The sequence below is a fragment of the Ctenocephalides felis genome, unplaced genomic scaffold (assembly GCF_003426905.1).
Source record: "Ctenocephalides felis isolate EL2017-DRISC unplaced genomic scaffold, ASM342690v1 CF-g0.4_SCAFFOLD_03571, whole genome shotgun sequence".
NCBI lineage: Eukaryota > Metazoa > Arthropoda > Insecta > Siphonaptera > Pulicidae > Ctenocephalides > Ctenocephalides felis.
The window spans coordinates 27,323,680-27,348,087 of record NW_020539725.1 but is presented as its reverse complement, the minus strand read 5'-3'; the positions used below and the strand labels follow the sequence as shown (position 1 = coordinate 27,348,087).

At 27.2% G+C, this 24,408-nt stretch overlaps 4 protein-coding genes across 4 annotated transcripts in view; 3 read left to right on the top strand and 1 right to left on the bottom strand.

Moving 5' to 3' along the window:
* Positions 1–969: 969 nt before the first annotated feature.
* The window catches only part of LOC113385884, a 74,198-nt gene continuing 50,759 nt past the window's right edge, over positions 970–24,408 (bottom strand). The window contains exons 2-9 of the mRNA XM_026623707.1: positions 6,032–6,128; positions 5,865–5,966; positions 4,987–5,160; positions 4,450–4,527; positions 2,417–2,614; positions 2,139–2,262; positions 1,502–1,794; positions 970–1,140 (exon numbers count right to left, since the gene is read on the bottom strand). Coding sequence (XP_026479492.1) covers positions 970–1,140; positions 1,502–1,794; positions 2,139–2,262; positions 2,417–2,614; positions 4,450–4,527; positions 4,987–5,160; positions 5,865–5,963 — 1,137 coding nt within the window. The 5' untranslated portion in view covers positions 5,964–5,966; positions 6,032–6,128. The remainder of the gene's footprint in view (positions 1,141–1,501; positions 1,795–2,138; positions 2,263–2,416; positions 2,615–4,449; positions 4,528–4,986; positions 5,161–5,864; positions 5,967–6,031; positions 6,129–24,408) is intronic.
* On the top strand, positions 7,203–11,031 carry LOC113385883. The gene is made up of 8 exons (XM_026623706.1): positions 7,203–7,232; positions 8,113–8,202; positions 8,271–8,435; positions 8,617–8,685; positions 8,757–8,948; positions 9,018–9,153; positions 10,446–10,756; positions 10,849–11,031. Exons 1-8 carry the CDS (start codon positions 7,203–7,205, stop codon positions 11,029–11,031), a joined length of 1,176 nt encoding a protein of 391 aa, XP_026479491.1.
* Positions 13,744–16,793, top strand: LOC113385882. The gene is made up of 8 exons (XM_026623705.1): positions 13,744–13,851; positions 14,508–14,597; positions 14,666–14,830; positions 15,562–15,630; positions 15,700–15,885; positions 15,953–16,088; positions 16,287–16,483; positions 16,608–16,793. The coding sequence occupies exons 1-8, from the start codon at positions 13,744–13,746 to the stop codon at positions 16,791–16,793; spliced, it is 1,137 nt and encodes a 378-aa protein (XP_026479490.1).
* LOC113385880 lies at positions 17,627–21,615 on the top strand. The gene is made up of 8 exons (XM_026623704.1): positions 17,627–17,762; positions 19,352–19,441; positions 19,574–19,738; positions 19,941–20,009; positions 20,081–20,278; positions 20,375–20,510; positions 20,836–21,098; positions 21,451–21,615. Exons 1-8 carry the CDS (start codon positions 17,652–17,654, stop codon positions 21,613–21,615), a joined length of 1,197 nt encoding a protein of 398 aa, XP_026479489.1. The 5' UTR covers positions 17,627–17,651.

Below are 24,408 nucleotides of genomic sequence, written 5' to 3'. Positions count from 1 at the left end.
AAATCACTATAAAAAAGCCGCTTTCATAACTTTTTAATATGATGAATAACTAATACATATATTGAACAAAAAAATAAATATTATTATTCTTAATATCAAAGAAATTTTATTAATTATAAGAAAATGAATTTATTTCAATAATAGATTATCTATAATAAATATTGCAATTTTCATTATAGATAAAAAGTGAAATTGGTTTGTATAGATATAACCTTTCTTTAACTCTCTAGTTTTATTTATTTTCATATTTGCCGATGTAGCACCATATGTTTTTTATATAAATCAATGAATTTGTAAAAAATGATTCTGTTATTTGTTCATCTTGAATAAATTAACGCTAACAATTAAAAACAAAGTTCAAAAAACAATGACGTTCTTTGTTTCAAACAAACTAGCTTATACATACAAAACATTTAGTACTGATCATAAAACGGAAAGTTCCCATCTCAATACATTTCCATCATAGACCACCAATTCGTAACTGTAACGTAGGTGTAGTGTTGTATTTTGACAGTAAAACAATAAAATGTTATTGTAAATATAAGCAAAATATTGTTCAGTTTTTATAAATTCAAATTTACATAATTTAAATTTAATAAATTGCGTTAGAAAAAAATATTTTCAAAAACCGTGTAAGATCGAAAAGTGTGAAACGAGTACCGTGTAATACGGGGGATAGATGTATCTGCGTTTTCTAACAATTATATTTAATAATTTTTCTAATATTCATAAGTTTCTAATAATTATAACATGCAATGCGTAACTAATGAATTGTGCAGAACTAATTTGTTTTAAACTTATATTTTAAGTTAAATTGAATATCTGAAGAATGAATAAAATACACGTTTTTAAATATTTATTAAACACCTTTTAAACTAGGCTATTTCTCCTAAAAGACAATAAGACTAAAAGTGGTACTTCAAAGACGTTTTTAATTTAGTTAATCTACTTTACAATTTCTAAATTTTATTACTTTTTCCAACTAGACCCTATATTGCACGCTTTTAGCCAGTCTTGCATATTAACAGCTAATTGTGAAGACTGCAATTTCTCCTTGAGTTTTTGGTAGCTACATGGATAAGTACAGTCGTTTATTTTTAACTCTTCAATTGGGCTACTTGTACTTCCACTAACAAAAACCTGATAAATGAAATATTACATCAATGAGATTTCTTCAATTAATGTGCTTTATGATTTATAGCTGTTCACATAGAAGTAGGAAGGACTAGCGTACTAATAAGTGTTGTCAAATTAATATGTTTAATTGTATTTAATACAAAACTAACTAAATATAAATATGCTTTAAGATTGCACCCAATAAGCTAATTTAATACAAAATATGTAAATAAATATGTTTCAAATAAAATGATTCAAATTCATTGCCAATTCAAAACCAAATCAAAATGATTTGTTTCAATTGACTCCATAATTATAAGATTTCAATCTTAATATCTGTGGCCAACTATAAAACAATTATGTGTTACATTTTTAATATAATTACCCTTAGCCAAAAGTCCTTATCGTTATCCAATTGATGTGCTTCGACTATCACCATACCGCCATGGAAAGGTCTGAAGCTATTCACAGTCACATTGACAACAGTTTCATTTTTTTCCGGTTCAATTGAGGCCACTTCATATGAATGGGTAAAGCCTTTGCTACCACCTAAGGCTGCCAAAAAGGGCGATACTGTTTTGCCATAGCCAACATTTACTAACATTCGTGTATCGCAAGGTTCTAATTTTCCATTAAGCTTGTCGTCCATTCTATCAATAAAGTATTGAAGCATACGACCTTGAAAAGGGATAGAATTAGCGTTTAGAATAAAATTTCGAACATTTTTTGAACAATATAAATTTATGTTTTAAAAATGGTACACGAAGAGTTTGGAATATGTGCTTTATTTTTGATTTTTTTTATGTTTCTGATAAAGTTTACATTGAGAAAAATTTAATTTTCCTATGTTCAAACTCGATGATAAACACGCGAGTGATTAAGTCCATAGAAAAACTATCGGTTGCATGTTACTCCGGTTACTACTAAATTCAATTCTTTATGATTTTCCAATTTTTGTACGTTTTGCTTTATATTCTGTACATTTGTTAAATGTTTGTGATAAATGACAATTGACTACAAACCTCCAGCAACAGTTTTTAAATAATCTGTTGAATATGATGCATTAACGTATTCTCGCATTAACTCATAGTAAGTATACCATTTGTTGTTATGTAGCCAATGAGGAAATCCAATACCACTCAGTTCCTAAAAAAATATATTTAGATATTAATTTGGTTATTTTCATCCTTATTTTCAATCAAATTTTCAAGAATATATTTCTTAATAATTTTTCAAATGAAACATTTACAGTATTTATAAAATTCAATTAAAATGTTCAAAAATTTGCAATTATACTCACGCTAGTTTCATATAATTCGAATAAGTATTGCAATTTTGACAAATTATTGTAATCCAAATCGGCTTTGGTATTTTCTTGTAAAGCTCTCCACAATCCTCCGAAGCCGGAGTCATTTTTGAATTTTGTGATTAAACTATCATACAAAGCCTTATTTTGTGCAGGCCGATACTCTTTACATTTTAAGTAATAGTCTGACGCCTAATAAATAAAAAAAACTTTTGACAAACTTTTAATTACATATAGTTTTAGAAAGATTAGCAGTATTAAATCATAATGATATAGTCAAACAATTCAGTAAAACTTTAAAAAACATGAAAAATAATTATGCAAATCATAAGTACTTATTTCATTAACAATATCAACGTGCCTTAAGTGAAATTGCTTGCACCTCATGTAAAATAACTTTAAATATGTAGAAACTTTAGAATTTTTTGAAATCATGGAAACAATTTGTTCTTTGAGGAAAATATGTATAATACATGTAACAATACAAACAAACACACACACAAACATATACACACATACATCAATTTTTTCTATTATATGCTAAAATGTTAAGAAGACTTTGAAACTTGAAGAAGATAGTGAACAATTGTTTAGCTTCGCAATAAAAAATATTGAGTAGCATTACGAAAAATATTTGCTTAATTCATGAAATATGTAAAAAGCAGGCAAATTATTAACTTTCCGTAAGAGAAGTTTATGTTTTTTTCAAAAAATCCGAATCGCTAATTTTATGTTTTCTCGACATTTCAATGCATTCTGAATCAAATGAGACCAAATTTGGAAAAAGTATGTGTTTTCTCAAAAACGATTCGACCGATTTCAAAAATTTAAAAGCCATCGATGTATTTCGCTGAGAACTAGCGTTTCTGAGTTTTGTGCGACGATCGTCCGAGCCGTTTCTTTGTAAATCGCAGAAAAGTGAAAATTTTTTTGTCTACGTTTTAGCCCGCAATTCTGAATCGATTTTGAAAATTCAAAAACCGTTCGAAAGATATTGGTTGGGAATCGTGCTGATTAGTTTTTGGTAGAGATCGACTGGGCCATTTTCTTGTGTTAAAAAGTTTTTTCGTCGATTTATATTATTATTTTTTTGACGATAGATACCATAGTCTTCTAGATCATACTAAAATATTACGGTCCTACGACAACTCGTTTAGCTTTAAAAATTCGTCAAAGTTTGCAAAAATTAGTATGGTCTTTTTGGCATTTGTCAAAATTAAAACTTTTATTGACGTTTACTCTGAACGCTGAACCGACTTCAAAAATTTAAAAACTATTTGATATATCTCGATGAGGATTATCGTTTCCCAGTTTTGTGCGACGATCGGCCGAGCCGTTTCTTTGTAATTCGGAAAAAAGCGTAAAACTTTTCGTCCACATTTAAGCTCATACTACCGAATCGATTTTATATATTAGTTGGGAATGATACTGATTAGTTTTAGGTGAAAATCTAGCGAGCCGTTTTCTTGTAATTAACTGTTGAAACAAAATTTAAGCCGATTTTAATGGAACTTTTTTGTTGGCGATATATATTATGGTCTTATAGAACTTACTGAAATATTACGGCCTTACGACAATTCGTTTAATTTTAAAAATTCATCAAAGTTTGAGAAAATGAGTGGTTTTTTGACGTTTTTTAAAACTCAAAATAGACGATTTACTTGGTATAACGATGGAGTACTTGGTGTTAATGAAAATACTAAACAATTAAAGTTTTACAAGAAACTGGCTCAATTATAAAAATTATTGATTTTTGAAAATTTGATTTTAAAAAATACTCCGACCGAGTTGACGTTGTCGATTTTCAATAATGTGTAATGTGTAATAAATCCACTTTGAATACTTTTAACTACTCATAACTTAATTTATCTATCATGGATTAAGTCGATTATTTACACAAATCGGGAAGTTCATGTAACTTGTCTCAAGGCAAATTACCAATAACCAACTAGTTAAAATGTGTTGCCAGAAAAATGTGGCGGCTACATATTATTAAATTAATAATTAAAATTGTAATGCCTACTTACAGCATTAGTAAACTCGTCATTTCTAGTTGAAGCCAATTTTCTTGTAGACCATTTTCTTTTCAAGCTATGCTTTTTATTCTGTTGAAGAGAGATTTATATTTTTATACAACTTATTATGGATTTATCTAAGTATTACAAAAAAATCTCGAACTTTGCAAGATAATTAACTTTTAATAATTATTAAAAGTATTCTAAATATTATCTTCTTTTTTCTTACTTCATAAAAAATTTCAAATTATTTCAATAAATAAAAAAAAAGATCAAGACAACTTTTTGTTCGATGATGTAAAATTTACATTGTAAATTATGAAGGTTTCACTTATTGTTAGTATAATCAAGATATGCATTTACTTGCAACGTCTTTGGAATGTGAGACAAATAACAAATTAATACTATGATAAATAAAATTCCAAATCAAAGTTTGGGTTTGGTTTTGATATAGCACCTACAAGTTAAAAATATTCTATTTTCTAATAAAATTTCTAAAGTGAACTAGTATGTAGTGAGTTAAAATATCAGTAATTATTATTATATTACCTTTTGTCTAAGTGCTGCTCTTACAATTAAGGCACTTTCCCTTGAATTAACAGTAAATTTACTTCCAACAGCAGTAACCTTTACTAAATGTTTAGTGACGTAAGATCTGCTCAGGAATTCCGGATACCAGTGTCTCAGGTTTTCACCAGCTTCGTACATAGTAAGTCTTCCTAGCTAAAAGTATAAACATTAGTTTATTTATTTATTCTTAAATGTATACATTAAAAAAATATATTATTTTTTTTTAAAAAAACTTCTTATTTAATTTGCAAAATAATTTAGATTTAGTTATCTCTAGTCTAATTCAGATTATTTGTACTCAATTTAAAAAATAATAATGTATATTATGTATTTCAAAATTAGTTATCTGATATTTTGGGACAACGCTAATCATTACCATTTTGGCAAATACCACAAAAACATTACCACTTTTTATATGACTACATAGGCCTAAATTTTCTTAAGATGAAGATACTATGTAGTCTTTAAGGCATTACATTAATTTATCGATAAATTTAGAAAATACTGAAATTAAACTGCAAAATAATTAAGATTTAGTTGTCCCTGGTCTAGTTCAGATAATTTGTACTTTAGTTAAAAAACAATTTAAACTAATAAAAAATGAGTTAATTGGATTTTGAGATAAAACTTGACTTGACGTGATCTTGACTTAAACTTGAATTAACAAGTGCCTTCTTTAAAACTTATACCTCTTTCTCTCGAAAAAAAAATATAAGAGAGATAGACAAAAATCTTGAATTTTTGCACATAACTATGTGTACTTTAATCATTGATTTTTTCTTGAATTTATAATAAGAAAACTTTCACAATGAATTGAAAAATAACTCTATTATATTATTACAAAAGTAAATACTTGCCTTTGTCAATTCCCCACGAGGGAATTTGTAATGCTTCCATTCATAACTAGGATTTGTTTTTATCATGTATTCATCAGGAAAACTTTCGCCATTTTTCATTACCTTTAGTAAAATTTATTCAAAATTTTATTTAATAAAAAACTATATAATATTTTGTGAATTCTTACCACAAATACAAATTTTAATGTCAAAGGATCTTTCAAATCTTCTATTTTCGGCACATTTTTTACATTCTGATTTGGATCCTTAACAGATTCTGGAGCACTGAAAACCAACAAAAAATTTGATAAAAACACATAAAAAAGAGCATACATATTTTACAAACTATCTGTCATGCATAGAAAATAGAGTATCAAAATTATGATGTCTTCATGTAATAAATAAATTATATTGACGCATTTGAATTTTGAAATATCTACTCAAATATACAATAATTGAATTAAAGAAGAGAAAATTACATCAATCGATATATAGAACAAATATTTGCGTAATTGAGAAATATAGATTTCAACAATTTGATTTGTATTCGAAAATTTCTAAGTTCATTATCACAAAATATGACAAAGATTTGAAAAATTTTTGAAATTTGGTTTTATACATAAAAAAATATGGTACAAAATAATACTGTGTCTTTTCCCACTCTTATACACATGCACAATATATATATATATATATATATATATATATATATATACACTTTGGTTGATTCAACGAAATTATCTGGCTTATCCTGTTCATATTTTAATTTTGTTTAAATAATGATTAAAAATAATTTTACTTTTGCATGCAGAATATTAAAAAATTATTAATTTAAATAAACTATTTTGATATGTTATTAATTATCTTTTTCCAATCTTATTGAATCATGAAAATTTATGAGTGGATACTTTATTGAGTAAATAAGTACTAAATTTTGTTAAGTTTAATACTAGAGTATTTTATTTGTATATTAATTTCAGTTTCTCGTAAATTGCTAACTCTGGATATAAAAATATCTAGGTATTTGAAAAGTAAGTTAGTATTTCTGTATTATTTTTGAGTTTGTATATATTCTGCTAAAAGTGAGTTACGTTTGCAAAAGATTTTTTTAACAATTCGATGAATATCGATTTAAATTTTAGGCTTCCTATAGCCGTTTGTAATTTCTGAATATTATTACTGGAAACAGTTCTGTATAATACTGAAAAACTGTTGATTATATTATTAAATTAAGAACAAAAAAAATTGAGAATTTCAACCATTCCTAAATCGATTAAATTTAGTTTTGCGAAGAAACACTTGTTTAGTACAAAACTATACCTTGTTAATGGTAAACTTAATTATTTTATTTTAAATCATATGCCACAGTCAAAACGCAGAGCTAGTTTCGTAACATCGACTATTTTGCTGTTTATTAAATTACGTCAACTAAATCAACGTCAATCTAACGCAAATATTACTTATAAATATACCATGTATACTCCCTTGGAAAATTTAGCTCCGTAATTACTGTGATTATAAAGCAGCAATTCGAAGATGTGGTATTCAAAGTTTTTATATATATGTGCACTTATTACATTTATTAATGGTGATGACAAAAACCCAAAGGAAATTGCACCTAAAGTGCCAAAGCTAAAATTTGTATTTATTGTAAGTAATAAAATTATTCATTAATTTATATAGCCACTATATTTTACTACTATAATTCATATAGTAGATTGCAATATAAAAAATGTACTTAATCTTAAGAATACGTTACAGTTATACAAATTTAAAAAAACGCTAGTGTATTAATAAAGTATAAATACATGTAAAATTAGAAGGATAGAGTTTATCAAAATCAAAAAATAGGGCGTATGGACTCAACATTTTTTTAATGAAACCATGTATAGTACAATCATGTTTTTTCTTCCAGTTTTCAATCATTTGTTAGAATATTAGATTCAAAAATTTTAACCTGAATAAAATAAATTTTCTTTTTTCTAAAAATATTTTTGTTCTCAATAATATTAAATTTTTATCGTAAAAATAAAAATTGGTATTCACAAATTAAAAAACTATACATATTTTCAATTTAAATCATTTATATAAAATTAATTTTAAAAGCAAGAAAATATGTTTCAAATATTAAGTGAATAAAAATAAAATTATACTTTTATTAGTAGATTTAGTATTTGGGAGTAAATGCAATAAAGAACACAATGAAATAGTTAATTCTCTCAGAACAATTAATCAATACTTTCATTGTGCTTAAAATTTTACATTTCAGACCGTAAGAGGCCCTGCACATTGGCCTTGTGATTATCCCGGAGGGCCAACAATTTTCGGAAGATCTGAATTCACTAGTCGATTGAGTTGGGTACGTTAGAAATGAAAAAATGTATTAATTAGAATTATATTTATTTGATTTGCTTTATCATTTTCTAGCGTGGAAGAAACGATGCTTATGATTATGGAGTCGAAATTGGTGAAATGTATAAAGAGAAGTTTAATATAGAACAATGGAACAAAACTAAATACTTGAGCTTAGCTAGTGGTTCTCCCAGAACTCAGCAAGCTGCATTAGTTTTAGCAGCCGGATTGGAAAATAAGGTAAATCATATGAAAATAAAAATTATTTGTGTAAGTTTATTGCAAAAGAAATTACGTAAATAAAAATATAGCTATTCTACTTTCTAAATGAATTCGTAACTCTTTGTATTAATAAAGTCCCAAGTTTAACCCCGTGGTAATCATCCAGTCAACCTTAACAAAACCTATCTCTTTCTTTCAGAGGTACAAAAAAGATCGTATATGGTCCTTAGAAAAAAAGAAGACTACTCAATTTCCAGCAATGCAGGAGGTACATATATAATAATAATAATTGAGATAAATACTCACTAAATCATTTTATCATCATCTCAATGTTTTCAGTATCTCAAATTTTATAGCAAAGAACAATGCCCAAGATTTTTACAAGAAGTTGAAAAGAATTATCCTAAAACAAATCGTGGATCAGACGTCCTAAAAGCTATAGTCATTCTGAAGAAAAAATTGACACGAAAAACAACTTCTATCAGAACTCCAGAAGATATCTGGCTAGCATACGAATCGTTATATAATGTGGTATGTAATAATAAATTCCAAGATCGAGACTTATGCTATTAGTATAATAATTAATTGATATTTTTGCAGTTTTATTCATATGGAAAAAGATATCATAATAAAATGAAGTATTGGAGACAAATTCGAAACGAACTTAAAAAATATACACAACAATTTATGTGGTCTTCTTTGACATCAGATGATACCCTCAGGAAATTAGCTTCAGGTAATATTAGAAACAATTATTTATAGCATTCATCTTTTTTTAAAGGTATGAATAATTGTTTATTTGATAGTATTCGCCATAAAACCTTAGATTTTTGGACTTTGAAATGTACAATATTATTGCATTATATTTTTTACTTCAGGATTTTAACTTTTGTATGCTAGTAAGTAAATTTTCAGTTAAAATTTATATATAGAAAAATAAGAATTTAATAAAATAATTGGAGTAACAAATAAAAAAAATTAGTATTCAAACACAGTAATATGACTGAATGACTACTTAAACTAGCTGTAAGTGGAATGCTGGAACTTCCCGTACCAAAAATTATTATTTTTTTAAAAACGATTAACATTTTTGAAAAAATTGTACTTCAAAAAAAAAAATAGATTTTTGAGAAACTATAAATTTGACAAAAAATTACTTTTTTTTAAAAAAAAAAATTTTTTTTTTGGAAATAAATTTTTTTTTGAAAACAAAAAATTTTTTTGAAAAAAAATGTTTTTTTCATTTTGACATATTTTGGAAATTCTGAACTTTTTTTCAAAGCAATCGCACTGCTTGAACTGCATAGAGACGAAATGTCAAAGCTCGCAAGTGCCGCGCCGCCGTCTAACGCATGAGCATTGGTACGGAACCCATGTAAATGTGAAAAAAAATTATACTTATTGTTAAAATCTCTATAAAATATCTGATAATTTAATGTGCATATGTCTAATGATCATTTTTAACCGCCGAATGGCATTTTTTTTTACTTTTTTCATTAGATCTCCGAAACCGCTAGACTTGCCTTCATGAAAATTTGATCAATTCTACATCTTGTTAATACAAGTAAAATTTTTTTTGAATTATTCAAATCGGACGCTCCGTTCTCTTAAAAACGGAGGTACCGTTTTTGGCGCTTTTTGCCCCGTATCTTCGGAACGGCTAGACCTGCCTTCGCCAAAAACTAATCAGCACGTCTCCTTATCAATACAAATCGAATATTTTTTAAATTATTCATATCGGTTGATCCGTGTTCCCGGAATCGTCGACGAAAATTTGTATCCGCACATACATACACACACGTACATACATACATACATACACACACACACACACACACACACACACACACACACACATACATCCATTTTTTCTAAAGTATGCCAAAATGTTCAGAAACCTCTGAAACGTAAAGATATATAAAAATTTTCATTTTCGATTTTTTTGCGATTACTATAACTTGCCCTACGGGAAGTTAAAAATAAACCAAATAATATAAATGATTATCAGGTGCTTTAATGCTTTATCAGGTCCTATAGTTTTTGATGTTTTGCGAGATATCAACTACATAAGGGGTAATCATTCAGAAAAAAATAATCTGGTACCAAAAGATAATAAACCGGCACCAGAAAATAATGAGATGGCACCAAAAAATAATGAACGTGTGTTATCAATACTTACGGTTCCACAAGGAGTATTTGCAGCTTTAGTAACAGGATTTGCCCCAAATGGTACGACACTAGACGGAAAATTATTTGATGCTGATGATTTGTATCCAGAGCATGGTGCAATGCACATAATTGAACTGTATCATGTAAATGATGATAAATGGCAAGTCAAGGTAAATGCTGCACATAAATATATTTTTTAAGTTATCATGAAATTATTATTTTATTATTATCCAGTATATCCAAACGTGTTTTTTTTTAATAGATACTTTACAGAAATAAGAAGGATGATTGTTTAAAACCCTTGCGCCTGCCAGGATGCAATAGAAACGAAAAGCTGCGGCCAAATTTTTGTACTCTGAAGCAATTGAAGGATGCAGTGAATGGAACTTCTTTAGGACCAATAAAACATAAAAAGCTCTGCATGCAAGAAAGTGCTTTAGAATGATTAAGTGATGATAAAAATACATAACAATGAATAATTTATAAATATTATGTAATAATTTATATTATATCAAAATAATAATAATAACAAATGCTCCGACCATACTTATAATTCAATGTTATAATATGAAACAAATCCAATTTTGATTTTTTAATACATAGACATTATGTATAAGATGCTATTTTAATTCTAATTTGTTAGAATGCCACTAAAATATTTGCAACTAACTTATTTGCGATTGGTATAGTACAGAAACCTCAAAACTTATATTTTATAGGTATTTAAGAATAATTATTAGAATATGCTGATGGAACAACAGATGAATATCCGACAGTTTTAATATGCTTCAAAAAGACTGACGTATACTCACACAATAATAATTATATGTTTTATATTGGGTTACATATTTTTTAATTAAAATTTAAATAAATTGTCTTTTGTCTATCAACAAACATAGCAGCAAAAACTTTAAAAATTGCAATTTTGTTTGTTTGCGTTAAGTACGTTAAAGGACAAAAAATAATAAAAATTATATTTAAAATCTTTACATATTTTCCAATTATAACCCACTTGCACTTTAAATACTTTTAAACATACTAAATGATTTCAATACTTAAAGTACAGAATATATAAATAAACACAAATCAAATATTAGATCAGGTAATAATAGTGATATAAATCTTAATATATTATATTATTTTTTAACTTTTCTAAAAAAATGCTCAAAATGTTTGTATTTTTTCAGAAATTCTGATACAATAATGTTGTTTTCTCGAGTTTCAAGTCCTGGGGATCATTTGATATAAAAATTGAAAAAACTGTGCATGTGTACATGTGAAATCAACATATGTTTTGGCGATTTCAGAAACTCTATGAAAAATAGCATTGTTTCCCGTAGGGTAAGTTATTGTAATGGGCCGAAAATCGAAATTGAAAGTTTTTACATTTCTCGACGTTTTGAAGGTTTCTGAACATTTTGGCATACCTCAGAAAAAATGGATGTGTGTGTATATGTATGTATGGATACAAATATCCAGTCACGTTTTCGGGCGCACGGATCAACCGATTTGAATGGTTCAAAAAACATTCGATTCCTATTGATAGGGAAAAGAGCTGATTAGTTTTTGGCAAAGGCAGGTCCAGCCGTTACGGAGATACGGAGCAAAGAGTGCAGAAAATAAAAATCGAGTTTTTGAGTGAACGGAGCATCCGATTTAAATGATCTAAAAAACATTCAATTAGTAATGATTGGGAGAAGTGATTATTAGTTTTTGGCAATGGCAGGCTCAGCCATTTCGAAGATACAGAACTAAATGTGCAAAAAATGGCAGTCTTTGAGAGAACTAAGCGTCCAATTTAAATGATTCAAAGAACTTTCAGCTCGTTTTAACAAAATAATTGATTTTGGAAAAAAATTGTATCATTTTTTTTGTATATCGAAAATAGTTCAAATTTTATTTTTAATTCTGACCAAAGTTCTAATATACCTTAAACAAATAATTTCATTTTTGCAATTCAGTTTATACAATTCTTATAAATATTAGACAATGTTACAATATTTGTAATAATCTATTTGAAAACATTCAATATTTCTCGAATATTTCGTTACGGTACGGGAAGTTCCAGTAATTTGCCTTAAGGCACGATACCATACACCCCACTAGTTTAGTTTTGCGTAATCAGTAGAGTTTTTCATTTTTCAATTTATTTTTCAGCTTCATCTAACAGTTTATTGAAAATTTATTATCAATTATCAATATAATTTATAATAAAATTTGTTTATATTCAGAATTTGCTTAGCACAAAACCAAAAAAAAATCTGAATCGGTTATAATTCAAATAACAGATAAACATTAAATTTTTTATGTTTACCAGATTATCTTGACGCATTTTAAAATGTCAATCAATTTGATGTAGTGCGAATATAGGACGAGTCATTTTTTTAATAATTTTTTTTAATTTCAGTTTCACTAGATAATAGCAAAGCTATTTCAGAATCATTTGAAAATGACACTAGTTTAACTGTAACTTATTAATTTTGTTTTTGTTTATGTTTGGTTTTAAAAAATTAAACTAAAACTGTTAAATTTTAACAGTTTGCGATTTTCATTAGCATTTGCAAGTTTTGAGTAGGATATGCTCAAACTCATCTTTATTAATTTAATTATTCTCTATATCTTGAAGTTTATGCAATTTATTCTAGATTCAGGTCTCAAATATTATTCTTAATTAATCAATAGCAGTAATTGAAAATCATTTATAAAAATCAGACCAAAGAAACATATTAGTGGCTCATGTGCGTTATTTTACACTATTCTAAACTATTTTACACAGTTCTGAATTTTTGGATTGTGGTCGACATATTATATATGCTTCAGTTTATATTAATGATTTGCATATTGAAAAATAGTAAGTAATTAAGAAATGAGTACTTAAAGCATTTATTTCAGTTTAATACTGTAACGATAAGTTAAAAGAAGTTCACGGTCAATAGACCATAACTATATAGTTTGTTAAAGTTACACATAATTATGTATTATATATTATTCAAATTGTCGAACTGAGTTTTGCAACATTGAATATTTTGTTATTAATAAATTTACACCAACTGAATCAACAACAAACCAACGCAAATATAACTTATATATACAATGTAAGTACCATTGGAAAATTTAATTTTGCAATTTCTAAGATTTTAAATGCAAAAATTCGAGGATGTGGTATTCAAAGTTTTTATGTATATGTGCACTTATTACATTTATTTATTGCAAGGACGAAAACCCAAAGAAAAATGTAGAACCGAAGTTGAAATTTGTATTTGTTGTAAGTAGTATTTATTCATTATTTTCTATAGCCAAATAGGCAGCATTATCAAATTGAATGTAACTTAAAGATACATTTAATTGTAGACATACTTCTAACAAAATATTGTAATAAGATATCTTTCATTCTTTTGATTCATCTAAATTTTAGATTTTCAAAAACTTCAATCAAATGTAGTTCAGTAACCAATAAGTTAATATTTCTCATAGTAGAAAGAATTTTTTTATAAGAAAATGAATAATTTATGTAAGAACGGTAATTCGAATTTGGAAATTTGATTGTATTTTTTCTATTTTTGAAATTATCTTTAATTAAATTTTTTTCTCCAAAATATTATTATTTTATTAAATCAAATCAGAGTTAACAAAGTAAGAATTAAAAATATGAACCATTGATGAATAATCTTTTTTAAAGCCAAAATGCTATCATCTCCAAATTCAATACTAATTTAGATAATAGAAAATTATTTTATTACAATGTTTAGTATTCATCTTATATAAACCTTAAGGGTTGTAACATATCATAGTTCGATATATGAAGAAATAATTAATTTTCTTGGGAGCAAGTTATCTTGTAAAGAACAATTAAGAAATACTTTAATAATTGTGGATAATATAATTAATAATTAGTAATATAGATAATAATTAATATTTCAGACTGTAAGGGGACCAGCACATTGGCCTTGTGATTATCCCGGAGGGCCAACAATTTTCGGAAGATCTGAATTTACTAGTCGATTGAGTTGGGTACGTTAAATATTGAACAATTCATTAATTAGAATTATATTTATTTGATTTGATTTATCATTTTCTAGCGTGGAAGAAACGATGCCTATGATTACGGTGTAGAAATTGGAAAAATGTACAAAGAAAAGTTTGGAATAAAAAAATGGACCAAAGATAAATACTGGAGCTTTGCCAGTGGTTCTCCCAGAACTCAACAGGCCGCATTGGTTTTAGCAGCCGGGTTGGAAAATAAGGTAAGCATGGGCAACTATATAGTAAAACAATGTTTTTATAATTTTATATACAAACAATAAAATATAAACTAAAACACCTTGTATCACATATACGACATATTCTTGCACTCATAATCGTTATAAAATGATAAAACTATAATCAATTGTAGAATTATATTCTGATTTAAAATTAACATTATCCATAAAAATAATCCGAAATGTACATTCTCATAGTATTTTTTCACTCACGCCTATTACTAATTTCAATTCAATTTTATTAACACAAAAACTACCGATTAAGTATTGCACATATTGTAAGACTTAGTTGTGCAAAATTTTATTCATTAAAATTAATTTTCTTTGAAGTATTTATGAATTTGTAATGTTAAACTATTTGTCAGTGTTTGTAATTGCATTACCCTTTATCCATGAATTTAGAAATATCATTTGTCGAATGACATGAGTAATATTAAAATACAAGGTTTAAATATAGTTATTTGGTCAATGGAACAGTTTTCTATTCTATTATTATATTTATTCTTATGTTTTTTTAACTATTGTTTTTCTATTTATTTATTATTATTATTATTATAGTTAGTTTTTTCCTTTACTTTACGTTATAGATTTGTTCAGATTATGTTCTCACTGTAGTTCATAGAATTACTTACTCTATTCTGATTGTTACATGCAAATTTAATAAAAAAAAAACGTAATTTTATATCATTTAAGTTAAACCAGTCACTTGCTTTCAGAGGTATAAAAAAGATCGTATATGGTCTATAGCAAAAAAGAATTCTACACAATTTCCAGCGATGCAGGAGGTACATCTACAATTTAGAATACTTGAGACAATTAACGATGTCAACTTATAACTATTTCAATGCTTTCAGTATACCAAATTTTATAGTGCAGAAAAATGTCCAAGATTTTTCCAAGAACTTGAAGTAAAATATCCCATTATAAAAGATGAAGTCATAAAAGCTATAGCCGTTTTGAAAGAAAAAATTGTACCAAAAAGAACTGCTATCCAAACTCCACAAGATATCTGGCTAGCATACGAATCGTTATATAACGTGGTATGTAATAATATTTAAATTTAATGACATGTGTATTATAAAATATCAATCGAATATTTTTTTTTAGTTTTATTCATATAGAAAAAAAAATTATCGCAAAATGAAGTACTGGAAACGAATTCGAAGCGAACTTAAACAATATTCGAAACTGTTTATGTGGTCTTCTTTGACAGCAGATGAAATACAAAGAAAACTGGCTTCAGGTAACTCTATAAAAATTAGTATTCTAATTTTGTAGATAATAAAACCAGTATAATATAAAAGGATTTAGAATATCATAATCCCGATTAGATTCCAAAAATATCAATAGATTGATTGATACTTCTTCTTCAACAGGGCCTATTGTTTATGATGTTTTACAAGACATACAGAATTTAGAAATAAGAAAGGACAATTTTTAGAACCAGAAAATAATGAACGTAGATTATCAATACTAACGGTTCCACAAGGTATATTTGCAGCTTTAGTAACAGGATTTGCTCCAAATGGAACTACTATAGATGCAAAACTATTTGATCCTGACGATTTGTATCCTGAGCATGGTGCAATGCACATAATTGAATTATATCAAACCATTGATAATAAATGGCAAGTCAAAGTAAGAATTACTAAACCTTGCAAAAACAATTTGTTCTTTTATAAAATTAGTATTCTGTTGTTTTTATACCTTATTTTTTAACTCGCTTTGAAATATGGGTCTATAGAAATATGCTTTTTAACAGATACTTTATAGAAAAAAGAAGAAAGATTGTTTGAAAGCTTTGCGTCTGCCAGGATGCAATAAAAAAGGAAAGCTGCCTCCTAATTTTTGTGCGCTGAATCACTTGAAAAGTGCTGTGAACGAAATTTCTTTAGAACCAGTAAAACACGATAAACTCTGCAAGGATCCTGCAGAATTTTATAAATAAATCACTTATGCAATTAATTTAAATGTTTCACATTACTTTGTAAATCAAAATCTTCTACGATACCAATAGTACAAAGTCATAATATAGGCCAAAAACTTTCTTGATTGTATAATACAGAGACTATGTACATATGCTAGATATATTTACTGACATTCATGAGCACAATTTCGTAGAATTGTTGATCAATCATTTTTTTGCAAATTGATTTTGAATAAATGTAAAATATATACAATCATATTCTAATTTTATTTATTAAACTAATTGACATGTCCCTGTTACCATATTTTGCTAATAATATTGACGAGTTTGGAAACAGTAATTAATTAGTAAGTATTTCAATTAATTATTATTACAGTTAATTATGTTAATTTGTAAGTAAAATTTTGCATATGGTACAATTAAAATTAATATATAAATCACCATTTACACGTTTTTATAAGTAAATTTAATTCAATATTTTTTCAAATTTGTTTTATCTTAGACATGATATAAGTAAACTAAATAAAATATCCATTGAGTATTACAGAGTCAATATTAATAGCAATATGACTTAAATATTTCAAATATACCTAGTACTTCGAAATAATTTAAGCATTTTCTAATTCGATCTAATATTTCGTATAGCTAAATTTTATTTAATACATAATGGCACAAATATACAAATAATATTGATTGAGTAACACAAAAATTAAAACATGCAATAATTCAGACTTTTGCGTCAACATCTATTTTCAAAATACATTGGACGTCAAAAATTACACAAATATATCTTATAAATACAATGAACTTTTATGTAAATTTTGTAGTTTTCTTGTTGTAGTTCATAGTGATGTTGTCGTTTGTGGTATAATAAGAATAATGATACTTTTAGAAATTTTATTTATATGTGTACTATTTGCAATTGGAAAGTGCGAAGAAATGAAAAATAATGTTGACCCAGTAAAGCCGGAATTAAAATTTGTTTTTGTAGTAAGTGTACTAAAAATCTATATTGTAGGGGGAAGTCCCGTAACGCCGGACGGCACCAAACACCGGACACTCTGTTTAACACGTATTATTTAAGAGAGTATAAATCTTTTCATTTCAAAATGCACTTGAATAAAGTTTTGATTGACAAAAAAAATCAAAATAGAAGTGAAAGGGGTACGAGGGGCACGCAGGTACAGAATCACGCGCCAAATCTTGCCTGTGACGCACACGGCAAGAGCAACCCTTTTCTGTTTCAGGCGCAAAATTACGGCGCAAAATTACCTAAAAATCAATGGAAGTAATTCTAGCATTCTATTTATGCATTTACATTTGAGTGGTATGCAAAGATAAAAGTTGTACTTGATTGTTAGCATCCATAAAATGGTAGATTATTATTAGAGCTTTTAACAAATTTTAGTAGGTGCCACCAAGTAAACAAAAATGTTTGCCCCTTAGCACCGGACACTAAGTCGTCCCTTTGTGCCAGACAGTACATTGATATTTTTTGTGAGAATTTACGTAATTTATTCCAATTATTTAATTTTGTTCTGTATGAGCTAACGGTCACTACATACCCCCATTCTTCGTATTTCCTATTCAAAGAATGAAAATTTTATGATGAATGCTCTAGCTGAGAGCATCGGTGTGGTCCAGCCAAAAGGGTGGTTAAATAGTGATTTTTTGCGATATCTAAGAATATTCGTCAAAAACACATGTAATTATTCCAAAGTGTGGAGACGACTACATATGTGAGCAATGCAGTTATTTTGAAATGTCCGGTACTGGGTGCCACTGTTTAAAATATTTTTTGATAACAAAGTTTGATTGATAGTATTAATTATTGTTTAGCAAAGATTGCGTTTTTGTTAATTTAGTTTGATTTTTAACTTTGTTATCTAACATAAATCATAAATTAATAAATATTTCGTAAAATATCTTTTGGTTTATTTATAAATAACCTTAGGTGTCCCCGGGAAGTCCGTAAGGGAACTTCCCCCTATACACAAAACAAATTTATATATACATATATATATATATATATATATATATATATATATATTATACAAGATAATTTGAAAGTGATACATTGGTAAATTAATTACAAATGGGTTCAACTAAAAAATAGAGAAAAAATATAGTATAAATTGGAAATGAACCAATAATCACAACACATGAAAAGTTTTGAAAATTCAAAATTTAAATTCATAAAGTTTAATTGAAAAAAAAAATCAACGATTAAATCAAAATATCTGTACTGATATCTTACGAACTATAGTTTTAGGACTAAGATTATGTGCAACAACTTGGACTGAAAGTATTTTATTGAAATTATTTTTATTTATTTTTCAAATAATTGTGCAGAATATAATATTTTGCAATTTTGATATGTGTTTTTTAAAACTAATATTGTTGTTTCCCGCAATGAACAAAAAGATGTTGAAATTAAAATTGTTTTCGCGGTTGGTTTTCAGATATCAACGCGTTGAATAATGTTTTTGTATTAAAATTCTTTATTTATCAACTATCTCTGATAATGTGAATTAAGTATGTATATGTAAAAATATGGTAAATATATGTTAATTTACTAGACTGTCCGAGGAGCTGCACATTGGCCATGTGATTACCCAGGAGGACCTGTTATCATAGGAAGACCTGAACAGAGTAGTAGGCTAAGCTGGGTAAGCCTACCCCAACTACTTTATTCTATCACTAAAATATTGCATATATTTAATAACAATTTTTATTTTTTTGTATAAACATGAATACTAACGGGCTTAGTACTAAAATTATCAAATTAATAACATTTTTAGCGCGGTAGAATTGATGCATATAATTATGGCGAAGAGATAGATGACCTTTACAGATATAGATTAGGAATTCAAAAATGGAATAAAACTAATTACTGGTCTATTGCAAGTACTTCACCTAGAACCATCCAGGCAGCGTTAGTGTTGGGAGCAGGATTAGAAAATAAAGTTTGCAAAATCATTGATTTATTAATAAATTTATAGTTTTTTATAGTATAGTTATAACCAATTAAGTAATCAGCTGAAGTGAATAATTGACTTCAAAACATAATTTTGTAGATATGAGCTATTAGTTAAATTAATATAAAATTAATAATATATTTTATTATATTTTGAAGTACCTATCTAATCATATTGCGAACAATTTCAGCCGTACAAAATAAATAGAATATGGTCTGAAAAAAGTAAAGAAAGCACACAATTTTCCGCGATGAAGCAGGTTTGTATGACAAGGAACTGAGATATATTAAAATATCGAAATGAGTTACTAATTTGTCCAAAATCATGCAGTATTTAAGATTTTACAATAAAGATCAGTGCCCTGCATACTTAGAAAATGTTTTTAGTGAGAGACGCCAATTCAAGGAAGTCGATGAAGATTTCATGAAGGCTGTTAGTATTTTCGAAAAAGAATTATCCAAGAAAAAGTTGGATGTTTATAAAAGACCACAAGATGTCTGGCTTACATATGAGTCTATGTTTAATGTGGTAAGTAAACTATATTTAATATTAACATTTTTATTTTATAATACCACTAACTAATATTAATATTTTAATAATGCTTATAATAAATTTGTTTTATAGTTTTATTCTTATAAGAAAAAATACCCACATAAGCTGAAATATTGGAAAAAAGTACGCAAAGAATTTAAGGAATTTTCTCAACAATTAATGTGGACATCATTAATCGGCAGTAATCGTCTACGAAAACTGGCATCAGGTTAATGATTTGTGTTTTAATACAAAACTAAGTTATACAATCTACAGAAAACTAAATTAATTGAATTTGACTTTGAATTTTGAATTCATTTATCAGAATTGTGATTCAATAAATATATCATATATTATGCTAAAAGCAAAATATATGAACAAAAAATTGAAAGAACACACCTCCATTCCTACTATAATAACCTATAAGTTCATGCATTTTTACGAAACCAAAACTATATAATTTATAACGTCTAGAATGAATATGTATGGATATTTTATTAATATTTTTTATTTTACTTTTATAATAATCTCGAAAAATTTCGAAATCATTACAGGTCCCATAACATATGATGTAATCAATGACATGGATAAATTAACAAACAATAAACCACAACCCAATGCACCGGGAAAAGATAAAAATAAACTATCAGTTTTAACAGCACCTCAAGGAGTTTTTGCAGCATTAGTTACTGGATTTGCTCCAAATGGAACCACAATTAATGGAAAAGAATTTTCTGCTTCCGACCTCTATCCTGAACATGGTGCTATGCATGTAATAGAACTTTACAAAGAGGGAGAAAATTCATGGAAAGTGAAGGTATATATAAGAAAATAGAAGTATTTCGATATTAATCACATCACTTGTCAAAGCATTTATCTAAACTTTTTCAAAAAAATCTGCTATAGTTTTATGGCTGTGTCATAAAACATTATCGAACTAGTCAATTTTCAGGTTACATTTTTTATGAGGTAAAAATAACCATATAAAATAACATTGATAAAAAGTGAAAAACAACAACAATTTTTTTTTCATAATCTCCATATTTTCATATCTATTTGCATAAGAAAACCTTAACTGTTTTTTCGATCAATTTGAATAAATAATAAAAAAAACATTGAATTTTACATTATATAAAAACATAAAATATATCATTCAATTCTAATTCCAGATACTATACAGAAATAAAAAGCACGATTGTTTAAAGATTGTTAAAGTGCCTGACTGCAAACACGAAGATCTATGTGAATACAATACGTTTAAAAATTCACTTAAAGCTATCAGGATGACAGATGAAAACCATCAGAAACTTTGTCACAAGTCAGATTTGGAATAAAATTAGAAAATGGTGTACTTTCATTTTATGTAATTTATTAACTAGGAATTAATGCGTTAACTTAAAAATAAATCAAGCAAAATGAGTATCTTACATTAAGTAATTTAAAAAAAGATATTTTTATTTGTCTTCATTTCAGGTAAGATGTAAATAAATTAATGTAAAAAAATGTAAAAGAGTTGTACATTACGTGAAGGTTATGTAAATGTATATATATGCATTAAAATGTATACATTAAAATGCGTGTATAGTAGAGATGAGTAACGCACTCCTGAGTTATCACTCCGATACAACTCCTCCCTTGAAGTGAATCCGAGCGGAGTTGTGTCGGAGATTTTGTCATACCCGACTTTTCTAAACTAGTATTGAATCTATAAATGCGTTTTTGCTTTGGGAAGGAAGCGGTCGCTTACTCGATTTTATCTGGTTTTTTCATATCAATAGTACTTAAGCAGCAAAAAATATTTAGTATTATATTATTATTTTTACACAATTATATAATTGTGTAAAAGTAATAATATGCTAATCGAACTACCCGATATAATATTAATTCTCGAATGGAAATAGCAGAAGAAAAATTTAGAAAGCAGAAGTATTATTATTTGGTGAAAATATTTTATATAGAACACATTTGTGTCGAGTATTTCGGTTTCAGAGTTGTCGGAGTCGTGGAGTTATTAAGCGGGTATAACTCCTCCCTGAAGCGGAGTCAAATTCTAACCGATCCGGCTTCAGATATGATAAGCCCATCTCTAGTGTGTAGTTATGAACCACTACTTTCTGCTTAATTTTATACAATGTAGATACGTGCAACTTTTTTTTTATTTTTGAATTTTATGTGATTTATTGATAATATCAGGTTTCATTTTAGTTTATATATTTGTTTTTTAATACTTATTTTTAGGGAATGCTTACCGCTAAAAATTTTCGATGCCAGTTTTTCGGTAAAAACCGGTAATATCGACAAAATACCGGTATTAGTATTATTTTAAGAAATGAAAACAAAATTAAAAGTTTCTTGTACAAATATTAGCAAAACAACCAAATATAAATAAAAATCAACAACTTAGCAATAAACATTGTGCAAATATAATTTATACACAATTAAACAACAAAACAAAATTAACAAAATTATATCCCACTTAAAATAATATTGAGTTTATAAAAATACCTTGTGATTATAATTTTTATGCAAAAATCAAAATCGAATATGTGTGCAAAAAAGACCAAAAACTCATTGCAAACCATAGTACAAGTACAATATTTTAATAAAGTTTATTACCTGAACCCAAAGTGTTAAATCACCATCATGTAGCACATTTCAATATTTTGAAAAGTGTTTTAAGTGTTTTCTCGATACTAATTCTAAGTCTGATACTTTATAAAAAAATTATAATATATTATAAGTTTCGAGTTTTTTCATTTCAAACAACAATACTATTTTAACTGTACGTGAAATAATAATATTTTATAATTTAATTATAATAAGTTTTGTTTTTTTATTTCTAGAGAATAAATTACAATGTAGATTTAATAATAAAAACATCTGTTTTAAGCGGTTATGGAATTTAAAGCTTGAATGTTTCATTTTAAATAATGGCAACATTTTTTACACAACTAGAGAAATTCTATAGACTGCTCACTCACTTTTTTATCTAATTCGTAAGCCATAATAATATCTAATGGCTTGACCAAACTTTTCGCAAACCTAATCGCGGCTCGTCGTTATCAAATTTATTTCAATAGCTTTTAAAATTTTGAAATCGAAAATTTTGTTCCCATACACTCACAGACACCCACTCATCCTTTCTCAAAATTTGTTCACATACATCCACTCATCCTTTCTCAAAATTTGGTGTCATTCGATTCAGAATGGCTTGAAACGTCAAGAAAATATAATTAGCAAATCGGCCTTTTTTATAAAAACAAATTTCTCCTTCGAGAAGTTAATTAAATGTGCACTAAATACATCTGTTTTGCAATGGTCGATAACGGTTGTCATTTAAAAATGGTTTCTAGAAAGCCAAATATTTCGGTCACAGTAAATAATTGACATAAATAATAGTAAATTTAATCTCTATTTACATATAAATATATTAAATTATAATAATTAAATACTTAGACAATATTCATTTTTAATTCATAAAATAGCTAATTAATATATGAAACATATTTTTTAGTCTGATCCTTCCACTAATAATAAATTAATATTTAGTTACATTCTTTTATCTGTTTCACTAGCATGGTACTAGTTTGTTTGAATTGAAGGTTATATTTTAGATTTTATTTTGACCTCGCAGAATCTGAATTTTTTGGCTTTGCCTCATAGATGAATATCATATGTCCACACTTGTAAAGTAGTTAAATTTTGTAACACGTTCACGCCGGCGTGGGCCACCGGTGACCCGCACGAGTCTGTTCCACCGGGCGGCGCGGGCCACCGGTGACCCGCATTTCGAAGGCAATAACAATGCGCCGCCTCACAGAAGAACATACCAAAAATCGTCCCGGCGTGAACGTGTTAACATTGATCTTTTTTGTTTGAACCTCAATATGAATTGTATATCTTCTATAAGTTTGTGCTTTGATTCTATAACCTAGTCTTTTTAGAATGCAATCCAGAAGTTAAGTGTTCCCTAAAAATTTTATTAGCTTTTTTTCATTTTATATAGATGAGATTTGAATTCAATCAATACCCCAGAAATAATATTTCCACTAGCTATCATATTTTGAATCAATTATCTCAAGTCAAATTGCTGGGCCAAGTTCTTAACACGCAGTCCAGGCCACAAG